This window comes from Physcomitrium patens, chromosome 11 (assembly GCF_059467195.1).
Source record: "Physcomitrium patens ecotype Gransden chromosome 11, ASM5946719v1, whole genome shotgun sequence".
NCBI lineage: Eukaryota > Viridiplantae > Streptophyta > Bryopsida > Funariales > Funariaceae > Physcomitrium > Physcomitrium patens.
In genome coordinates this window covers 6364964-6384094 of record NC_143420.1, presented here as the reverse complement: position 1 = coordinate 6384094, position 19131 = coordinate 6364964, and the positions used below count along the sequence as shown (strand labels likewise).

The 19131-nt window shown below is 32.3% G+C and overlaps 2 protein-coding genes across 7 annotated transcripts; one reads left to right on the top strand and one right to left on the bottom strand.

Annotated features, from left to right (window-relative positions):
• The first annotated feature begins 11288 nt into the window (after window positions 1-11288).
• LOC112288512 (UMP-CMP kinase 3) lies at window positions 11289-15066 on the top strand. 6 transcript variants are annotated; one of them, XM_090254212.1, is made up of 9 exons: window positions 11289-11484; window positions 12419-12502; window positions 12625-12691; window positions 12953-13070; window positions 13308-13464; window positions 13733-13813; window positions 14100-14207; window positions 14390-14458; window positions 14620-15066. In XM_090254212.1, exons 2-9 carry the CDS (start codon window positions 12449-12451, stop codon window positions 14626-14628), a joined length of 663 nt encoding a protein of 220 aa, XP_090110338.1. In that variant the 5' UTR covers window positions 11289-11484; window positions 12419-12448; the 3' UTR covers window positions 14629-15066. The 6 variants fall into 6 exon arrangements, with proteins under 6 accessions (XP_090110338.1, XP_024388506.1, XP_024388508.1 ...); XM_024532740.3 differs by having other exon boundaries at window positions 11313-11484; window positions 12411-12502; XM_024532738.3 differs by lacking the exons at window positions 14390-14458; window positions 14620-15066 and having other exon boundaries at window positions 13733-14156.
• Window positions 15067-15339: 273 nt separating this feature from the next.
• LOC112288511 (uncharacterized) lies at window positions 15340-18341 on the bottom strand. The gene is made up of 7 exons (XM_024532732.3): window positions 17932-18341; window positions 17738-17800; window positions 17208-17468; window positions 16818-16880; window positions 16395-16463; window positions 16006-16051; window positions 15340-15655 (listed from the first exon to the last, which is right to left on the bottom strand). The coding sequence occupies exons 1-7, from the start codon at window positions 18247-18249 to the stop codon at window positions 15573-15575; spliced, it is 903 nt and encodes a 300-aa protein (XP_024388500.1). The 5' UTR covers window positions 18250-18341; the 3' UTR covers window positions 15340-15572.
• Between the last annotated feature and the right edge of the window lie 790 nt (window positions 18342-19131).

Genomic DNA, 19131 nt, shown 5'->3' with positions numbered 1-19131 from the left:
TGTGTTTTCCACTCACAAAAAATTGTAGTTGAGAAAGAATTGAACGGCTATAAAGTACTTCTAAAAGATCTCGAAGCATCAAATAAAGTTTCTTTAATAATCAAACATAGGAGTTGAAATAAACAAATACATCTATTGAATTTATGGTGCTTATTTCTATATCCAAAAAACTGCTCAATAGTTTATTGGTAAATAGCTTATAGTTAAGATGTAATTAAGATAGCTATATATATATATATATATATATATATATATTTTAATCAGAGGAAATATTTACTTATTTATGTAATAAATTGCTCATATTTTATTATTGAGATTGAATAAGTTATTAATGTCTAGGATACTTAGTACTATGTAAAGATAGCTATCATTAACTTCTTTAGTGCAAACATCTTTTTTGAGATCTTGACCTTTTAAAAGTAGTATCCAACATATTTTAAAAGTATTTTTAAAATTATATTTAGTATTTAAAATTATTCTTATAATACAAAATTGAGGTTATATAATATTTAAATAAATTGTTGAAGATAAGGTCTATAGATAATTTGGTAGTACATCATTTATTAGTTGAAAAAAATCTACATTTATTATTATAATGACCATACTATAGGAAATAAAATTCTTTAATAAATTTGAGATTTTAGAGGAAAACAAAATAGAAGATTCTATTCATAAGAACTTAAGTTTGAGATTTTTTTAAAGTTGTGATAATCCTAAAAATGATTTTTCTCATATATAAGAATCAAAATTGTCTGTATATACATATATATATATATATATATATTAAATCATGTTTTATTTATTAAATCATGTTTTATTTATTAAATCATGTTTTATTTATTAAATCATGTTTTATTTATTAAATCATATATAAGAACATTTAAAATTATATTATAAATATACAAGATTGTAGACTAAAAAAATTAAAACCAAAAACAAAAACACTTCAAATCCATTAGATGGCTTTATATATTTCTAAGAAAGAAAAATAAAATAGAAAATATTTTGAAATTGAAATAGAGACATTATAGAAAATACTAAAAATCATGGAATTAGAAATTTAAGATATATAATATTTAAAAATAACTACAAATAATGAACAATATTAATACTTTCGAAAGGATTTTTTTGGAATACGATTAGAATAATTAGAAAGAAAAAATAATATATAAACATATATATATATATATATATATATATATATATATATATATATTATTAAGACAAGTGGATCAATGTAAAATGATACAACATTCTAATATCTTGGTACAACTTTTTATTAAGGCTAGTAAATACTTTAAAAAAATAAAGTTATATCAAATGTGTTGTTATTTCCATGAAAATTTAAATAATAAATCCTAAAATTATTTTATTTATAAAATAAATATGATAATAAGATTTATATTTTAAAAATAAATAATAATATAATAATATAAAGACAGAAAAATTCAAAAAAAGTTTTAGATATTAGATTCAGAATATAATACTTAGAAATTTAAAATTTATGATTTGAAATTCAGAGATTTAGTAATTTAATAATTTAATAAATATTAAATAATTATTTAGAATTTAAAAATTCAATAATTTAATAAACAGTAATTTACCACTTGATTTGTAGACCTTCAAAATTAGAAGGTAAGTCAAATTAAAACTTACAAATTTCTACCCATGTACAAAGTCAACTCAAAAATCAAAATGGTCAAACACCTAATATCTATAAATATATACACTTTTAGGGTAAATTAATGTTATTTTTAAAATATTCAAATTACAAATAGATTCAATGGTGGTTTCATAACTATCAAAAATCCTTCTATAATTAAAGTCAACACCTTAAAAGTTAAATCAAAGTTGCTATATCTTAAAAACTAAGAATTCATGTGACAAGTTATTTATACCAAAGGAATTATAGATAACAAAAATAGAGTAGATCAAGTCAAAGTAAAAAAATAAGATGGTAAAAAAATTGGATACATTTTTTTAATTTATAAATTCTAAATCCTATATCTTATATCTTAAATCATAAATCCAATGATATTAAATCATGTTAAACTCCAAAAATAAAGATGTGATTTAAATTGAGCACATTTATGTATATTTAAATCTTAAAACTTTGTATCTAATTTGTCAAAAATTTAATTGTTAAATTTAATTTTAGAGCAATTTTATCTTCCTAACCAAATTTTCATAGATCAAAGTATTTATACTATTGGAATTAAAATTTTTAAAAATTTGAAAGTATATCAAGTCAAAATTTTAAAAATAAAGACATCAAAAAATTGAAAACATCTATATAACTTGTTATCCAAATCTTAAAATATAAATTTTTAATATTTAATTGACTTTATAAATTAAATATGTTAGATAATTTGAATATTTACTTATTATTATCTCTTTGTGTAGGTTTTTTTTATATGATCTATATCTAATCTTTTTAAAATAACTATTCTTTATATACTACTATATTTTTAATATATCTTCTCTAAGTTTGATTTTACTTTTTTTACCAACTTATGATTATATTATCTACTAAATTTTAAATAATTTTTTTAAGTATCTATTTAAGAAAGTATTGATAATTCTTTTTGATAATGATATCAAATTTAAACATATTCCAAATCAAAGTGAGTAAAGGATATAAAATTGCCCAATTCATGTTGCAAAGATGTTAATCTTAACTACCAAATAATATTAAAATAAGTCAAAGATGTCAGACCATCTAATTTATTTAAAAATAGTCTCAATCTTTAAAAATAGCTTATATTTAAGGTAGTTAGAGATGTGAGGTTGTATCATGGATATATACATTTATTCCAATAGCTACCTATATGATTAGGTAGAAGTAGCTAAATATAAATTAGTTTCATAAAGTCTTCTAGAAAAGCTTTCTAGAAGCTTTATAGACGTGGTTTTGACTTTAGATGTGTTTATAGGTTAGAAACTTGGCCAAAAAATTAACTACGTATTGATAACTTGTAGAACAAGTTAACTTCATATAGTAGTTCGTGAAATAAGTTAACTATGTGGTGCATATGTAAATAATTTGCCTTGCAAGTTAAGACACGTGGCTAGGAAAATCAACACATGTTAGAAGTCCTATAGAATATCGCCATGTAGCTCCTAGTTAGAGAGTGTATATGGAGGCAAGAGTGAAGCCTCCTTTACTCTTGTCAACGCCTTTCTAACCCTTAGTCTTCTTCCAAGACTTTCTAGTCTTCTTATTTTTGCAACATCCATTCCAGTTCAATATTATATTAACTTTGTGTCTTTCTAGTTCCTTTCAGTGATACAAGAGTCTATTAAAGATTTTCTTTTCTCGAGATTTATGTCCTTGATAGTTTGACAAGAATGCTAACATATTATTTTTGTCTTGCTTTAGAAGTAAGTGAATTATTCCACTTTTATTGTTGTGTTTTGAAGGTTGTAGACTACCCACCTTTAAAGAAACAATCTTATTTTTTAACATTGATTTTTTTTTGAAAGAGAGTGAATTTTCCCTCTTCATGAAAATTTTCATTAGACATTAGAGATTGCAGATTATCTTCCACTAATTTAATTTTTTGAATTTTTTTGACTTATCTAAAAATATATATATATATATAGATACTACTTTTAATGGAAGTGAGAATAGATTTGTATCTATTATGGATCTTCATAAGCTTATTAATATTCTTAGAATAGAGATCTTATATATTTTCAATGTGAGTTATAGAGGTACTATTTGTATGCCTATGAAAGAACTTCAAAGTCTACATCAAGAAGTTGTGTAGTTGAAGGAAGCAAGTAAAACAACTTCACAACTAAATCTAAGAAGTTTTGTTTATACAAGTACAATGCAAACCAAGATTAGTATGCTCGAGAGTTTTGATGGAAAAAGATCAAAATTTTGAGGATTTTTGCAAAAATTCAAGCTTTATCTAAGTTTGCATGCCTTCCAATATCTTGATGGATTTACTCAAGTTAGATTTGTATGCACACTTCTATCTAGAAGTGCTCTCTCTTCATTTACATCTTTAATAGAAAAGGATTTACAACTTTTTTATGATTTGAATTCATTTCTAGAAGTATTTATTGCCACATTTGGAAAAAGTGATCAAAAAAGAATAACAAAGACTAAGCTCTTATTTTTACAATAAGAATTATGATCAGCCACCATATATGTTGTTGAATTCCAAAACCTCACTTGCAACATGGACTAGAATGACAAAGCCCTTATCAATCAATTTTGATATGGATTGAAGGATAATATCAAAGATTTATTATTGTCAATACCAAAAGCAAAATCTTTGGATCAATTTATTGCTCATGCCATTGCATGTGATAATAGATCGTTTCAAAGACATTAAGAACAAAGACTTGATTGAAGAGGAACAATTGAAGTAATGATGGTAATTCTTAAGTTTTTTGAAACTTATTTACTAAGGTCAGAACCAATACAAATTGATATGGTACATTTTAAACCCCTAACAGGATAAGAAAAAACTTACCATTGTCAAGAGGGTCTTTGCTTATATTGTAGAAAAGCTAGGCACACTACTCAACATTATCTAAAGAAGCAATGCAATTACAAAATGAGAAGCACGATTGCCAAAGAAGATAATGTGTCAGAAAACAAGTTCCTTCAGAAATAATATAGACCATATGACTCGAATTATGTACAGCATCTAATAAAGGTCCTATTCTCTCCTTAGATCCTTTATCTTATTTTACAACAGAAGTTTGTTTAGGACCAAAAAATCACAAAGACTTAGCCTTGTTAGATTCAAGAGCCTTAGCCTATTTTGTAGATGAAGATTTTGCCAAAAAATAAGATATATCTTTAATTAAGAAAATCAAAATGAAGGTCTTGTTAAGTAAATAAAAATTCATAAGTCTAGTATATCCAAACCATTATTGGTAGATGTAAGAGCTTTCATGCATGCGATAAATGAAGGACTATCTTTTACTACATATGCCACGTCTATTACTGATGGTGAAAAGATATCAAGTGGTATTCCTAGCTAATATCAATATTTTGAGGACATTTTTTTTTAAAAAAAAATGTAGATATTCTTCCAAAGCATTGTCTTTATAATAGTTCCATTGATCTTCAAGAAGGAACTCAACTACCATTTGGACCAATCTATAGCCTATCACAAAATAAGTTGGTTGCACTCAAAGAGTACATTGATGAGAATTTGGCTAAAAACTTTATACGCCATTTTAAATCTCTAGTTGGAGCTCCTATCTTATTTGTAAAGAAAAAAGATGGATCTTTGTAGATGTGTGTGGACTATAGAGGACTTAATAAGATCACCATCAAGAATATGTATCCTCTACTTTTGATTTTAGGACTTTTTGATCAATTAAATCAAGCAAAGATTTATACAAATATAGATCTATGAGGAGCATATAACCTGGTTCATATCAAAGAAGGAAATAAATGAAAGATTTCTTTTCAAATTAGGTATGGGCATTTTGAATATAATGTCATGCTTTTTGGACTCACAAATGTACCAACTGCTTTTCAACATCTAATAAATGATATCTTTTGTGAATTTTTTGATGATTTTATTGTTTGTTATTTGAATAATATTTTAATATATTCTAAGAATATAAAAGAGTATGAAATTCATATTCATTGTGTGTTACAAAAATTAAGAAATGCAAGATTATATACAAAGATGGAAAAATGTATATTTTGTATTACTTAAGTTGATTTTTTGGAATACATTATTTTTAATGAAGGCCATATGATGGATCCAAAGAAGGTTCAAATTATCATAGATTGGAAGATTCTAACAATAGTAAGAGATGTGCAATGCTTTTTGGGCTTTGCCAACTATTATCAAATCTTTATCAAGAACTTTTCTCAAGTTGCAACTCCACTTACACGTTTGACTTATAAAGACAAACTTTAATGGAATAAAAAATCCAAAGCATCGTTTGTTGTTTTAAAGAAGAAATTTATTTTTGCACCAACCTTGTATTGCATCCACTTTTCTAAGATATTCTTTATAAAAATTAATGCATCAAACTTTGCCTTGGATGTAGTATTGTCACAAATAGGAAGAGATGATAAACTCCATCTAGTAGCTTTCCATTTCAAGAAATTTTTAGCAACCAAGTTTAACTATAACATCTATGATGAAGAGCTTCTTGCAATTGTGGATTCATTTCAAGAATGGCATCATTATTTAGAAGGCCCTTCAAGACCAATCACAATATATACAGATCACAAAAACCTCGAGTATTTCATGTCAACACATGTTTTAAATCATTGCTAAGTCCATTGAAGCATGTCATTATTAAGATTTGATTTCAAGATCACATATCGACCTCGAAAACAATAAGATTTATGAGATGTTCTTTTTAGATTTTCTTATTTTACACCAAAAGAACGAGACATATATTTTGATCAACAAAGAGCAATCCTCTTGAAGCCTAAAAATTTTCATCTTTGAGCAATGTTGATTTGACCTTTGTCAAAATAATTTAAGTAAGTATGTCCTCTGATCCTCTTATTCATGATATCAAGAATCTTTCTTCTAAATCTCATGATGTTTCAAAGTTTAAATTCAAGAACAACCTATTCTATTTTGAAGGCCACATATATGTTCCAAAAGGACAAGCACGTTTATGTGTTTTTCAAGCATGTCACAACTTTCTAGTAGTATGACATTTTAGATACAATAAGACTTTAGAGCTTATATCTAGAGATTTTTGGTGGCTATAAATATGGAAGATAATAAAAGACTTTATCTAGTCATGTGACATTTTTTCAAGATCAAAAAATCCTTGTCATCGATCCTATAGACTTTGCCAACCATTACGTATATCCAAAGATACATGGTTTTTTATTTCTATAGATTATATTATAGATCTTCTAAGTTCAAGTTCATATGACTCTATATTTGTAATTGTAGATTACTTCATCAAAATGACATATTTTGTACCATATATAAAATCTATTTTAGATAAAGAATTAACTAAGCTTTTTATTGGTAATATCATCACTATCATGAATTGCCAAAAGATATTATATTGGATAAGAAGACTCAATTTGTATCAAGATTTTGAAGAACCTTATTTGAGATTCTAAAGGTGGATATAAAGTTTTCTTTGGCTTTTCATCCTCAAATTAATGGGCAAATAAAATGGGTGAATTAAGTTCTAAAATAGTATTTGAGGTATACTATCAACTATTTTCAAAATGATTGGATAATTCTTTTGCTATTGGCAAATTTTGCATACAATAATTTGATACATTCTTCTCCTTAAGAAACACTTTTTTTTGCCAATTATGGTTATTATCCATGACTTGATACTTTTGAATTTTCAAAAGTTGATAATTCTATGATAGAAGATTTTGTAAATCATTTATTAGAGCTACATGTAATAATGAAGATACAATTAAAGGAAGCTCAAGAATAAAAAAAGACCAATGCGGATGCTTATTGCAAAGAGCAACCATAATTCAATGTGGATGACAAGATATGGTTACTTCATTGTAATATCAAAAATACTAGTCATTGTGATAAGTTGGACTATTATAGGCTTGGAACTTTTCTTATTTGTGAATAAATCAATTTTATTGCTTATTGATTACATCTACCAGAATCTATGAAGATCCACCATATATTTCACGTTTCTCTTCTTAAGCCTTATAAGATAGTGAATATTTTTGGAAGAAGACAAATGCTACCTCTTTCTATAAAAATAAATAATGATCAAGAGTTTGAGGTGGAAGAAATCTTAGATTCAAGGCAGCACCAAAATAGATTGGAATATCTTATTCATTGGCATGGATATGATAATAATGAATGCACATAGAAGCCAGTAAAGAATCTTGCAAATACAACAAAGAAGTTTGAGGCCTTTCATCAACGACATCCATCAAAACTAAGATCAAGAATTGTAAGATCCATGAAAGATAATGACCACTCCTTGTAGAACTTGTTCCTAGAAAGGAAGGTAATGTCACAAACATATATATTTATCTCAATAGTTACTTATATAATTAAATAGAAGTAGTTAAATATAGATTAATTTCATAAAGTCTTTTAGAAAAACTTCTTAAAAGCTTCATAGATGCGATTCTGACTTTAGATATTTTTGTAGGTTAGAAACTTGGTCAACAAGTTAACCATGTATTGATAACTTATGAAACAAGTTAACTCCATATAGTAGCTTATAGAATAAGCTAACTATGTGGCACATATATAGATAACTTGCCTTGCAAGTTAAGACATGTGACTACCAAAATCAATACATGTTAGAGGTCCTACAGAATATTGCTACATAACTCTTAGTTAGAGAATATATATGGAGGCAAGAATGAAGCCTTCTTCATTGTTGTCAATGCCTTTCTAGTTTTTAGTCTTATTCCAAGACTTTCTAGTCTTCTTATTTTGGCAATAGCCATTCTAGTATAATATTAGATCATCTTTTAGTAACTTTCTAGTTCCTTTCAGTGATACAAGAGTATATTATGGATTTTCTTTCTTTGAGATTCATGTCCTTGACAAGTTGTCCAATTCATTTGATAATAATATCAAGCTTGAGTAATTGCTTATTTTAATAGTAGTCGAAGATGTGAGGTTGCATAGTTCATTTAGAAGTGATGTTAGATTTAAAGAATAGCTTATATCCAAGGTAATCAAAGATATGAGGTTGTCAATTTTATTTGGTAATGATGTGAAGCTTTTGTACTTACTTGTATTAAAATTAGTCAAAGATGTGAGGCTGCTAATTTCATTTGGTAATAGTATCATGCTTATGTACCAATTCATATTTAAGGTAGTCAAAGATGTGAAATTTCTAAATTCATTTAGCAATAATATAAAGCTTGAGCATTCTTTTATACTTAAAGTTGTAAAAATTATAGAGTTTTTAAATTCATTTGATAATGATATTAAACTTAAAATAACTTATGTTAAATATAGTTAAAGATGTGATGTTTTCTAATTTATTTGATAATGATATGAAGTTTGAGCATCTATTTACATCAAAGGTAGTCAAAGATTTAAGATTGTCCAATTCATTCGGCAATAATATCAAGTTTTTGTACCAACTTATATCAAAATGAGTTAAAGATGTGAGGTTGTTAGATTCATTTAATAATGATGTAAAACTTAAACAATACCTTATGTCTAAGGTAGTGAAAGATGTAACATTATCTAATTCATTTGGCAATAATGTCATACTTAATTACCATATTATAATAAAATTAGCCACTAATGTAAGGTTGTTCAATTCATTTGGCGATGATATTAATCCATACCATTCATGTGCATTTAATATAGTCAAATATTTAATATTTTCTAATTTATTTGACAATAATGTCAAACTTGAGTAATAATTTATATCAAAGATAGCCAAAGATGTGAGGTTGCTCAATTTATTTAGCAATGTTATCAAGTTTGAGCATCTACTTACATCAAAAGTAGTCAAAGATATAAGATTATCCAATTCATTTGGCAATGATGCCAAGCTTTAGAAAAAGCAATATTTTCTAAACAAAGTAAGCAAGCCAAAGCAATATTTGTCAACTACTCATAGAACAATGTTACTTGCACCAAAAAAAGAAACATCATATTATATAAGCATCTATACAAAAAAAATGCATGAAGCTTACAACAATCTTAAAACAAGGCAAGCAACTATGAATGAGGCCAAATAAGGTACTATTTGCTTAGATTTCATCATGTTGAAGATGAGAGTGGAACTAATGGGTGGTCATTATACTCAAGACAAATGAAAAGTCTATTTAAGATTATTTTTAATTTTACACACACACATATATATATATATATATATATATATATATATATATATATATATATATATTAATCAAATTAATATAAAAATAATCAATCTTATAATAAAAATAAATTTTAAAAAATTATAACAACCAACTTTATTCTAGGATAAAATAGAATTAAATAAGTAAATCAAAACTATCAAACTATAAAAGGAATTGAAAGTTTATTGGATTTATTTTAAATATAAAAAATTTAAAAAGTAAAACTATAAAATAAAAATATATATAATCTAAGAAATTTAGAAATAGATTAATTAAACAAATCTAGAGAAAAGAAACAAAGGTACGAACTTGTGATTGTAGAGCTTGATAAAACTTGAAGAAATATAATTGAAGTAATAGAAGAATTGAAAGTACTAGCAATAAGTTTATAAATAATGAATAATAAATCTGCAAAAAAAGAGATATTTTGGTGTAAAATACTTCAACATGCATAAATATTAAATTTATTCTATATGAAATATTTTTAATTACAAAAATAATAATTCATATTCTTAAATAATGAATCATTTAAAAATTCTAAAATTATTTTTAAACACATCAACATTCTCATTCTAATGTTAGTTCTTAAGTTTTTTAGTTTTTTACACAAGAAAAAATAAATTTTATGTAAAAAACTAATAGCAAAATGATTAATTAAGAACTTAAATACTTATTTTATTATTTGAACAAAATTATACTAAAAATAGACATCAAATAGAATAATATCTTTTATTTATTATACCACTCTCAAATGATTAGAAAGTTTGCTATTCTTTTAAACTCATCCTCTTAATACTGCAACCTCTCAATTTGCAAACTGCTTACAGTTGCCATCTTTTTTGTTTTTTTTTGCTCCCTACTTATGATGGGTTGTAATTCAAGTTCCTTACTAGCCAATTGATCTGTCAACTTTTCACCTTGGGCTTCAAAACTTGATGTATTTGTTGTTGCTCAAATGACAAAGTGCTCTAAAAACAGCACATTTGGGTGCAACAACCTATCTGTGGTATTCATTAGAAAAATGTAGAAAACAATTCTTAAATTGCACTCAAATCTGTGCACAAAACCATCAAACATGTATAGCAATCTCTCCTCCCAACACAATATGACATCCACTCCACAAAGGTTCAACTCATCTGTAGAAAAGACCAAACCTTGGAGTGCTCACATAGGAGGCATCAATATACCTTAAAACAGCTTGTGCCTATTAAACCCACATAGAATCAAACCCTCCACTTCCACCTAATTCTCCTCATCCTCCTACTTACTCTTTCCTAGTATAGAACCAATTCACTAGAAAAATGATTGGACTATTTTATCCTTCACCAAAAAAAATAATAATACAAAAAAAGGACTGCCAGCGAGGCTCCACGACAGCCAAACTGGGGGGTGTGTGTCCAGGTGTAAGACGCACAGCCAAAGTTTGGTGGCAGCCACTTAAGCACCATAAGCCCATGCCAAGTGTAAAATGAGACACTACCTCCCTCCCCTCAACCCACAAACGCACCCAGCTCTCACTAAAATCCACCCTTCTTCTGCTTCGTCTTCTTCTTCTTCACCCTTTGCTTTGCTTCGCATTGCAGCTGCTCTGTCCTACTCACTCACTCACAGCAAAGTTTCTCGCACACACACTCTTGTTTTCATCATAGTTTTGTGTTCCACGTCTTTGGAGGCTTGGACCTGGTTGCTCCCAACGCCAGGTGTGAGAGAGAGAGAGAGAGAGAGAGAGAGTTAAAGAGAGAGGGTCTTGTCTTTCACTTGGCAATTCTGTGGTTTTTCCTCATGCGTTGATTTGGTAGGGCCTGGGCTCGTTTGGTTGTGTTACAGTTGTGTGACGATGAGTAGCTGCTGCGTGACTGGTAGTATGGCAACAGTGGGCTTTCTATGAACTTTGTCTGAGTAATTTCAAGTTCGTTTCGTTGAAGGTTTGAGTTGCTGGTCTGTGTGTTGCAGAGTTCAGCTCATTGGGGTTTAGTGGGTCTTGATTTTGTGGCTGGAGGTTTGGCTTTGAGTTTCTCTCATTTGCCCTGTTGGAGGGGTGTGCGTTCGGGACATAGGGCCTGTCGTTTTGTTTCCTGTTTTGACTCTCTTGAGATTTGGTTGAGATTTGGTTAGTTCGAAACGGACTTTCTGAGGTCGTGAAGGGAGATACATTAGTCCTGGGGTTAATGTGGAAAGCACAGAGCGATAACTTTTCTTCACTGATTTCATGTTATTTAAGTGCTAGAAATTGTGCATCTAGTGACTCAATGTGAATTTGTGCGAATTTTGGTTTTTGGTTTAGATCTTTGGAGGGACAAACGTTGTGGTCTGTCCCAACCAAGCACTCAGACTTATGAGTACTCTGACATGAGGTGTTCAGCACTTTGATAAAAGTGGAAAGCTGCGATTCTTTTTATTTCTTTTTGTAATTTGGAGTTTATGGTAGGTTTAGTACAAATACTGGATAAGTTGGAGCTAGAATTACAGTATGGAGGACTAGAACAATCCATTGAAGTGGTAAATTTGGAGGTGATGAGCTTCACGTTGAACCTAGTAATCTTGAGAGCACCTGATCTACGAATCCACCGGTACTTCTTTTTGCCACTCTAGCTATGTAATCTGAAGTTTTTAATGTGTTTCTCAGCTTGGCAGGTTTTGACTTGGTGACTGGTTAGGAGATTAATGGCATTGTCCACCGCATCTGAATCTAGGCGTGCTGGGCCTCAGGATCCCATGGTGATTCTTCTATGGTCCCTTCGATCTTGGAAACTCAAGTATGAAAAAGCTTTGATAAAAGACGTAGAGTTGTAAGATAATTTAGACCTTGGTAAATTATGGCCTTTATATTGTGAGTGCAGCCGTCGGTGAGTACCCACGATTCTTCGGGAGCAAAGTTGAAGAATTTCAAGTTTGTATTTGTCACAGGTAAGTGTATCAATTTAATGCAACTGAATTGGTACAACTTCCTAAATTTTGGCATTGAACGTACTAAAATAATCCCCTTCAAAGCCGCAGGATTTATTTGCTGGCAATTCAGCTCTCTGTTATTATCCAACCATGCACTTAATGACCAGATCACGTTTTGGGTGGACAGAAGTGATAGCTGTTTCTTTAATACTTTTTCGTTCATGAAGAGGAGAAATAATATCTAATCGATAACTCAGTTCATATTATGGGGTATCACAGGTGGGCCGGGAAGTGGGAAAAGCACACAATGTGCTAAGATTGTGGAGAATTTTGGGTTTGAACACCTCAGTGCGGGAGATTTGCTGCGAGCAGAGCAAAATTCAGGCACTGAAATTGGGTAGGATTATGTAGCCATTTAAGACGGGTGATCTCACATAATGCTCATGTTACGCCGTGCACTCTAAATCCTCAGGGTTGATCTGTTTCCACCTTCGATTAACATCCATATTTTACACTAGTTCTGCCTCGTAATTGAGGGATTTCTTTTCTTTTCTTTTCTTTTCTTTTTTTTGAATGCTGCGTATTTCTCTTGCTAATTAGAATCTAATAGCAACAAATACATATGATGTGCCAGGAACATGATTAAAGATTTGATCAAGGAAGGAAAACTAGTACCATCAGAAGTGACCGTAAAGCTGATTCTGAAGGCGATTTCGGAGAGTACCAACGATAAGTTTTTGATCGATGGATTTCCAAGAAACGAAGAGAACCGCGAGGTTTGGGATCGCGTGGTAAGTGACTATATTGCTTATACTATTTTCTCTGGTACTTTTTAATATCGTTAGAAGTATTCGACAAAGGCTTGCGTTGTTGGTAACCTCTGGTTCTATGTTACCAAATTATAAAGATATTGATTACATCAGTGACAACTCAATTTTTTTAGCAGAGTATAACCTAAATCATGGACTGCAACATTTTTCTTGAATTCTTATGAGACTAATGTTTATCTTGAACTTTTTGTAAAATCCTTTTAACCAACGAGCCACGAAGTGTTTGCAGACTGGACTTAAACCTGAGTTTATTCTCTTCATTACTGGCTCAGAGGAGGAGATGGAAAGACGAGTTTTAAGTCGCACTGGGGTAATTACTGTGGTCAATTTTTTTCTATTCCCGTCTTACATAAACCTGCCAACTTTTCCCATGCAGAATAAGAATTCTCCTTTGGCTCTGGTTTATTTCCAAGGTTTTGTGGGTATTCTTAATTTGCAATCTTTGTCGATTGTACAACTGTCACTGAAAGGATTGCTTGTTCATATTTTTTCCGGATACTCGTGCTAGCTGTTTTAGTGGCCTTTCATTCTCGCAATTGTTGATGGTCACTATCTGAGATTATCTTGGATTAGTCTTGATTGTGGGTGGGAAATAGGGTCGAGATGATGATAATGTTGAAACTATTCGGAATCGGTTCAAAGTATTTAATGAATCTACGTTGCCTGTTATCAAACGCTATGAGACCAACACCACAGTACACAAGGTTAGTTGCAAGGCTATTTATTTCCATCAGAGTCTGAATCTTGTAGTCCTTCCAGGAGCTATGGTCCTCGAATTGGAGTTGCTTTCTCTGCATATCTCATCAGTCTCACTACAGTATGAAAGCAATTGTGCTAAGGAATTCCAAATTGTTACCTGAACATGAATCATAATCCTGATTTGCAGGTAAATGGATTGCACTCTGCCGACGAAGTTTTTGCCTCAATCCGACCATTGTTTGAGCTTATTGTACAGGTACGACGACAATTCACTCCCATCAATTTTTAATCCCCTATGTGAATACTTCGAGTTTTCAATTGCTTGTTCAACTCTTCAAGTCCCAACGAGTTAAGCTGTGAGCACTTGGAGATTATGTTCAAGATGACAAGAAAACTTTGGATGGCAATGCTTCGCAGGCCAGCTAGTGGAAAGTTTGGACTTCCCCAACTTCATACTCAACCTGAGCCAAGCTAATGATAGCTGTTCTATATCACAAATGCTGAGCTCCAGTGTAGTGGCTCGCAAATTTACTATCCTCAACACTAAGCTGTTTGTATTATACACGAGTATTGAAACAAAAAAACATCCTAGATAATGAGGACGTGAAGACTTATCATAGGACAGGAGCGTGGCAATGGCTGCAAAATGATGATAGTCAGAAGCCTGGGAAGTTGACCATTACCACCCATCTGTTGCAACCACCGTCCACCATTACATAGTTTTTTATATTAGTTGTGGAAAAATAAATGATTAACGTTCAATTTGTAAAAATACAAGTGGCGTAGCTTGCAGATACGCACAGAAGTTCCCAACCCATCTGGACAATAAACCAAATAAATATTCATGATCACCTTCACAACAAATTCAATCGCCGTCTCACATGTGTTCTTTAAAATCATTAAGTAACGTTTAAATTTATAATTTCATCTGTTATCTATTGAAACATGCTACTCCTGGCATACATTGAAATATATTCGAAGATATTGTACATAATATCTAATCACTTCTGTTGCAACAATTTATATCATCTTTTAGAAAACTCAGTTGACACCTAATATATTATTTGCAAACCATGTTTATTACAAATCAGACAGTTCCAAAAACTGGACTTGCTCCCAAAGCTCGTAAATCCAACATAGAAAACTTGAAATGTTATAAAAACAAATCTGCTTGAATTGTTACGCATCAAGTACAAGGTCATTTGGTTTGCAAGAGCACCTGATTCTCCACTATTCGGCTGCAAAAGTACTGTAACAGGCATTAAAGGAGACTACTAAACGACCTATGAAAGTAGTATTTGCCAGAAATTAATCTGTAGTAGGACTGACTAAGAACAACGATCTGCTGTAAACCAGAGAAGGAAAAACTTTTAACCTAAAAGCTGTCCTTTAACCTTAATTCCTGGGAATGATGGCTTGACGGCAATCAAAGGATCTCCATACCCGACGGGTACTGCAGCACGAAATATGAAGAATTAGTACAAGAAGTTACAAAATCCAACAGTTAGATATCAAATAATTGGAAATATATACACTTCTAATCAAAAACGTCCATGTGCAAGTAAACCAATGATACTCAAGGGAATCAGGGCTGGACTGTAGCAATGACTGGTGTCACGATTATAAAAAGATGACAGCGGGGAAGAATATTCCAGTTATTACAAGCATAGATGTGCAGATAGGATGATCAAAAAACAAGAAAGAAAACCTCATAATTCTTATCTTCAAACAATCAATCAGCAAGAAAAAGTAAGGAAGGGAAGGAGAAGGAGAAACAGGAAAAATAAAGAAGTGATCAAATACCTCCGTCTTCCCACAAAACTTTCTCAACTTCACCAGTAACATCAGCCTGCATAACCGAGAATTCGAATTGAACATATGAAAATGGGGATCAAATTTTTAAACGTCACCATTTACATCACTCCTTGAAATCCACATCCTCTCATTCTAGACAAGAGTGTTGGTTGCCTTAACACAAGAGACCAAGGATAATACATAGTGAATGTCCCTAGCTCATGTGATGCCACCTCCTCAATATATTTGTATTCTTTATACAAAAGAGTAACGATCTTGACAGTGGTAAAACAATAATCATGTTTATACTGTAAGGTAAACATCATCACAATGCGAAAGATTAGTATTGACACCAAGTATAAAATGCTCCCTATGGAATCTGCTAAAAGAACATTTACCTCTACAGGTTGTTGCGTGCCGAGCTGCTCCAAATAGCACACCACTTGACCCTCCTTAACTATTTGTCCCTGAGGAAATAGCAAAGCAAGTGCACAAATTAGTGAGGTAACATGATCTCTCGACATCCCACTCACAACTTTTTGGAGCACGGAACCACATGTATATGTCAATACCAACGATACCAACCTCAAGTTCCATGCCTCAACATCTTTTCATACCCTACAATGGTTCTGAGTTTCACTTTTACATGGAAAAACTAACGACCAAACGCGAATTCAATAATGCTTCTGTACTTCATGCTGATCAAGACTTCAAGTTCCTCGCATTTGGAGCCCTCAGAAGAACAGCCACATAGGAAATTACAAAAAGCAAGCCGCACTTATTAAATAAAATCATCGACAACCGCTAAAATTTGAGGATACCTCTTCGCAGAGTGGAGGACCACTTTTACCCTTCACGGTTCGCCCTTTCCTGAAGAGACCCACCTGATCCTCAACAAGTACAAAAACATAAGTGATGCATGCAGAACCAAGGACTTCTTCAAGTCGCAATGAACCTTACTAAACTCAACATTACAGCTTCGATATAACAGACTAACTAGTGTACCATACATTTACTGCAGGGTAAAAGACAACAAACGATTTCGAGAAATGGTCAACCACTCATAAATGACTAGGTCAGCTGGTTAGTACCCACGATAAACAATCCTGAACCAAAAAAGCAACTAGCATAGTGCAAGAGGTGAAATTCAGTCAACAAAAATCATAAATAAATAGTTGTGCAGCGTGGAAAGAGTAGCATGCTTGCATTACCTTTGGTGAGGTAATGAAAAGCAATCCTGCATCAGCAGCTGCTTCTATGAGACCAAAATTTGAGACGGGCTTCAATGACGACCCAGAGAGGGCTTTCTTGGCGAGCTTGGTGGAGGTAGGCTTCGAAGCGGCTGGAACGGCCTCAGCTGGAATGGATTCAACCATAGCCTTACCCAATACTGGAGGCCCTGCTGCAACTGGCTTCGGAGCCGGTGCTGGCTTGCCAATCTCTCTCCTTACTCGCAAACTGAAGGAACCCACCTGTAAACCGTGACAATCTTTTAAACCTAGCCAATAGAATGATTCTTTTGAACACGTTGAGCCCCGAAATAGATGAACGAAACTTCATTCTTAATCGCCTGCCTTGCTACATTGTTATCTGAAAAACAAATAAACATGAAAAACCTGTAGAGTCCAGCCAATTTCTTCTTTAAAAAATTACATAGGTCAACTAAAATGTGCAATAGCGACCGCAGAATACCTGCTATCACCCAGAAAAGACACGTCAAAGCAGAGGCAAGAAATTTTACTTTCATCTGCACCTCGGAAATGTTCGATGTCTCATCGCAGACCTGCATAAGGAGATTTTGAACCTGTACAAATACGGCTCCCCACTAATCAGCTCCCCACTAGAGCCAATGCCAAAAACAGGACGAACCATTCGCGAGGGGGGGGCAAAAACAGAAAAAAGATTGCCATAGGAAGATGCATAGAATGCTGATACCTCAAAGGCACTGGGAATCAAGGGGTTCTCTTCTTCTTCCTCCACAACTTCTTCGACCTCCTCCGCATCCAAAACCTCGGATTCTTCTGTCACGAACTCAGTCACGAGCGCACGAGGCCGGCGCCCTCGCACCACAGCAGCCATCCGGGAGTGGGAGCATTCCCGCAGCGGAGCTGCAAAGCATGGACGCCCGGCGGAGATCCCGATGCGCTCGGCCGGCGCCGCTGCTGCTGCGCGCAACGTCTCATTCCCCACCAATGCGTTGCTCTCCAGGGAGGGGCTCCTGGCCACCACGAACCGTCCCGCTACGAGCGCCATGGCTGCAGACTCTCTCAACCAATCCCCCACTCAAAAACCCACAGGCTCTCCTGCAAAAACCTTGCGCTCTATTTCCTTCTCCCTTTCTTTCTTCTTCCTTGTTCCAAAAGCCCTCCAAAGCCCCGCTTGGGAAACGTCGACCTAGAACGCACGCACACAGTGGGTGAAATGGCTGCTAACCGCAGATAAACATGAGAGGAATTCACTCAACTAACACTTGAGCTGTCAGACAGACAGGGATGTCGTCTCCCATCTACCAGCGTGGCTTCGATGCTCAGCCTCGGGATGGACGGTCGATGCTCGCGCGGTAGAAGGGTCCTGCTGGACACCCATCGTTGACTCCGCCTCGTAAAAGTCAAAAATACATCACAGACGTGTAGTAAATATCGTAACAAGTCTTTATTAACTACTGAGGGATTATCTAAGTGGATGTGATTTCAGTAAACCATTCGGTGTATTTTTTCCACCAGGGTCGTGAAGGTGAAGTGAGATCGTTTTAGATAGTTTGTCAAATTGGTGAGGGTGAGCGTGTGTGTACAAGCAAGATAATTAAAACTTCATGTGATTCAATTATTCTTGAATCTGGTTAGGAATATGTTCAATTACATAGCTTGTTGTTAGTGCATCTATGATATTTGGTTTTCAGATTAGATGGATGTAGCGAGGTTCCCATATATATATATATATATATATATGAACATTTGGTGTAAAGGATTGATCTACTTAATATTTTTTAATTTTTTTATCAAGATTAAAACTACTCTACTTTCTAAACTATAAAAAATATATATATCAAGACATTCTATCATTATGATGAAAACTTATGAGCACTTGTGGATTGAGCAAACTTAAGAAGAATTGTGAAAGTGGCAAACTACATGT

Bases quoted from the DNA above. Each gene is read 5' to 3' on its own strand.
- LOC112288512 (XM_024532738.3), top strand. From the start codon at position 12,449: ATGGCATTGTCCACCGCATCTGAATCTAGGCGTGCTGGGCCTCAGGAT. The intron at 12,503-12,624 runs GTGATTCTTCTA...TTGTGAGTGCAG, and splicing joins CTGGGCCTCAGGATCCCATG to CCGTCGGTGAGTACCCACGA. The intron at 12,692-12,952 runs GTAAGTGTATCA...GGGGTATCACAG, and splicing joins CAAGTTTGTATTTGTCACAG to GTGGGCCGGGAAGTGGGAAA.
- LOC112288511 (XM_024532732.3), bottom strand. From the start codon at position 18,249: ATGGCGCTCGTAGCGGGACGGTTCGTGGTGGCCAGGAGCCCCTCCCTG. The intron at 16,881-17,207 runs GTAATGCAAGCA...GTTGAGGATCAG, and splicing joins TTTTCATTACCTCACCAAAG to GTGGGTCTCTTCAGGAAAGG. The intron at 15,656-16,005 runs GTATTTGATCAC...TTCGTGCTGCAG, and splicing joins AGTTTTGTGGGAAGACGGAG to TACCCGTCGGGTATGGAGAT.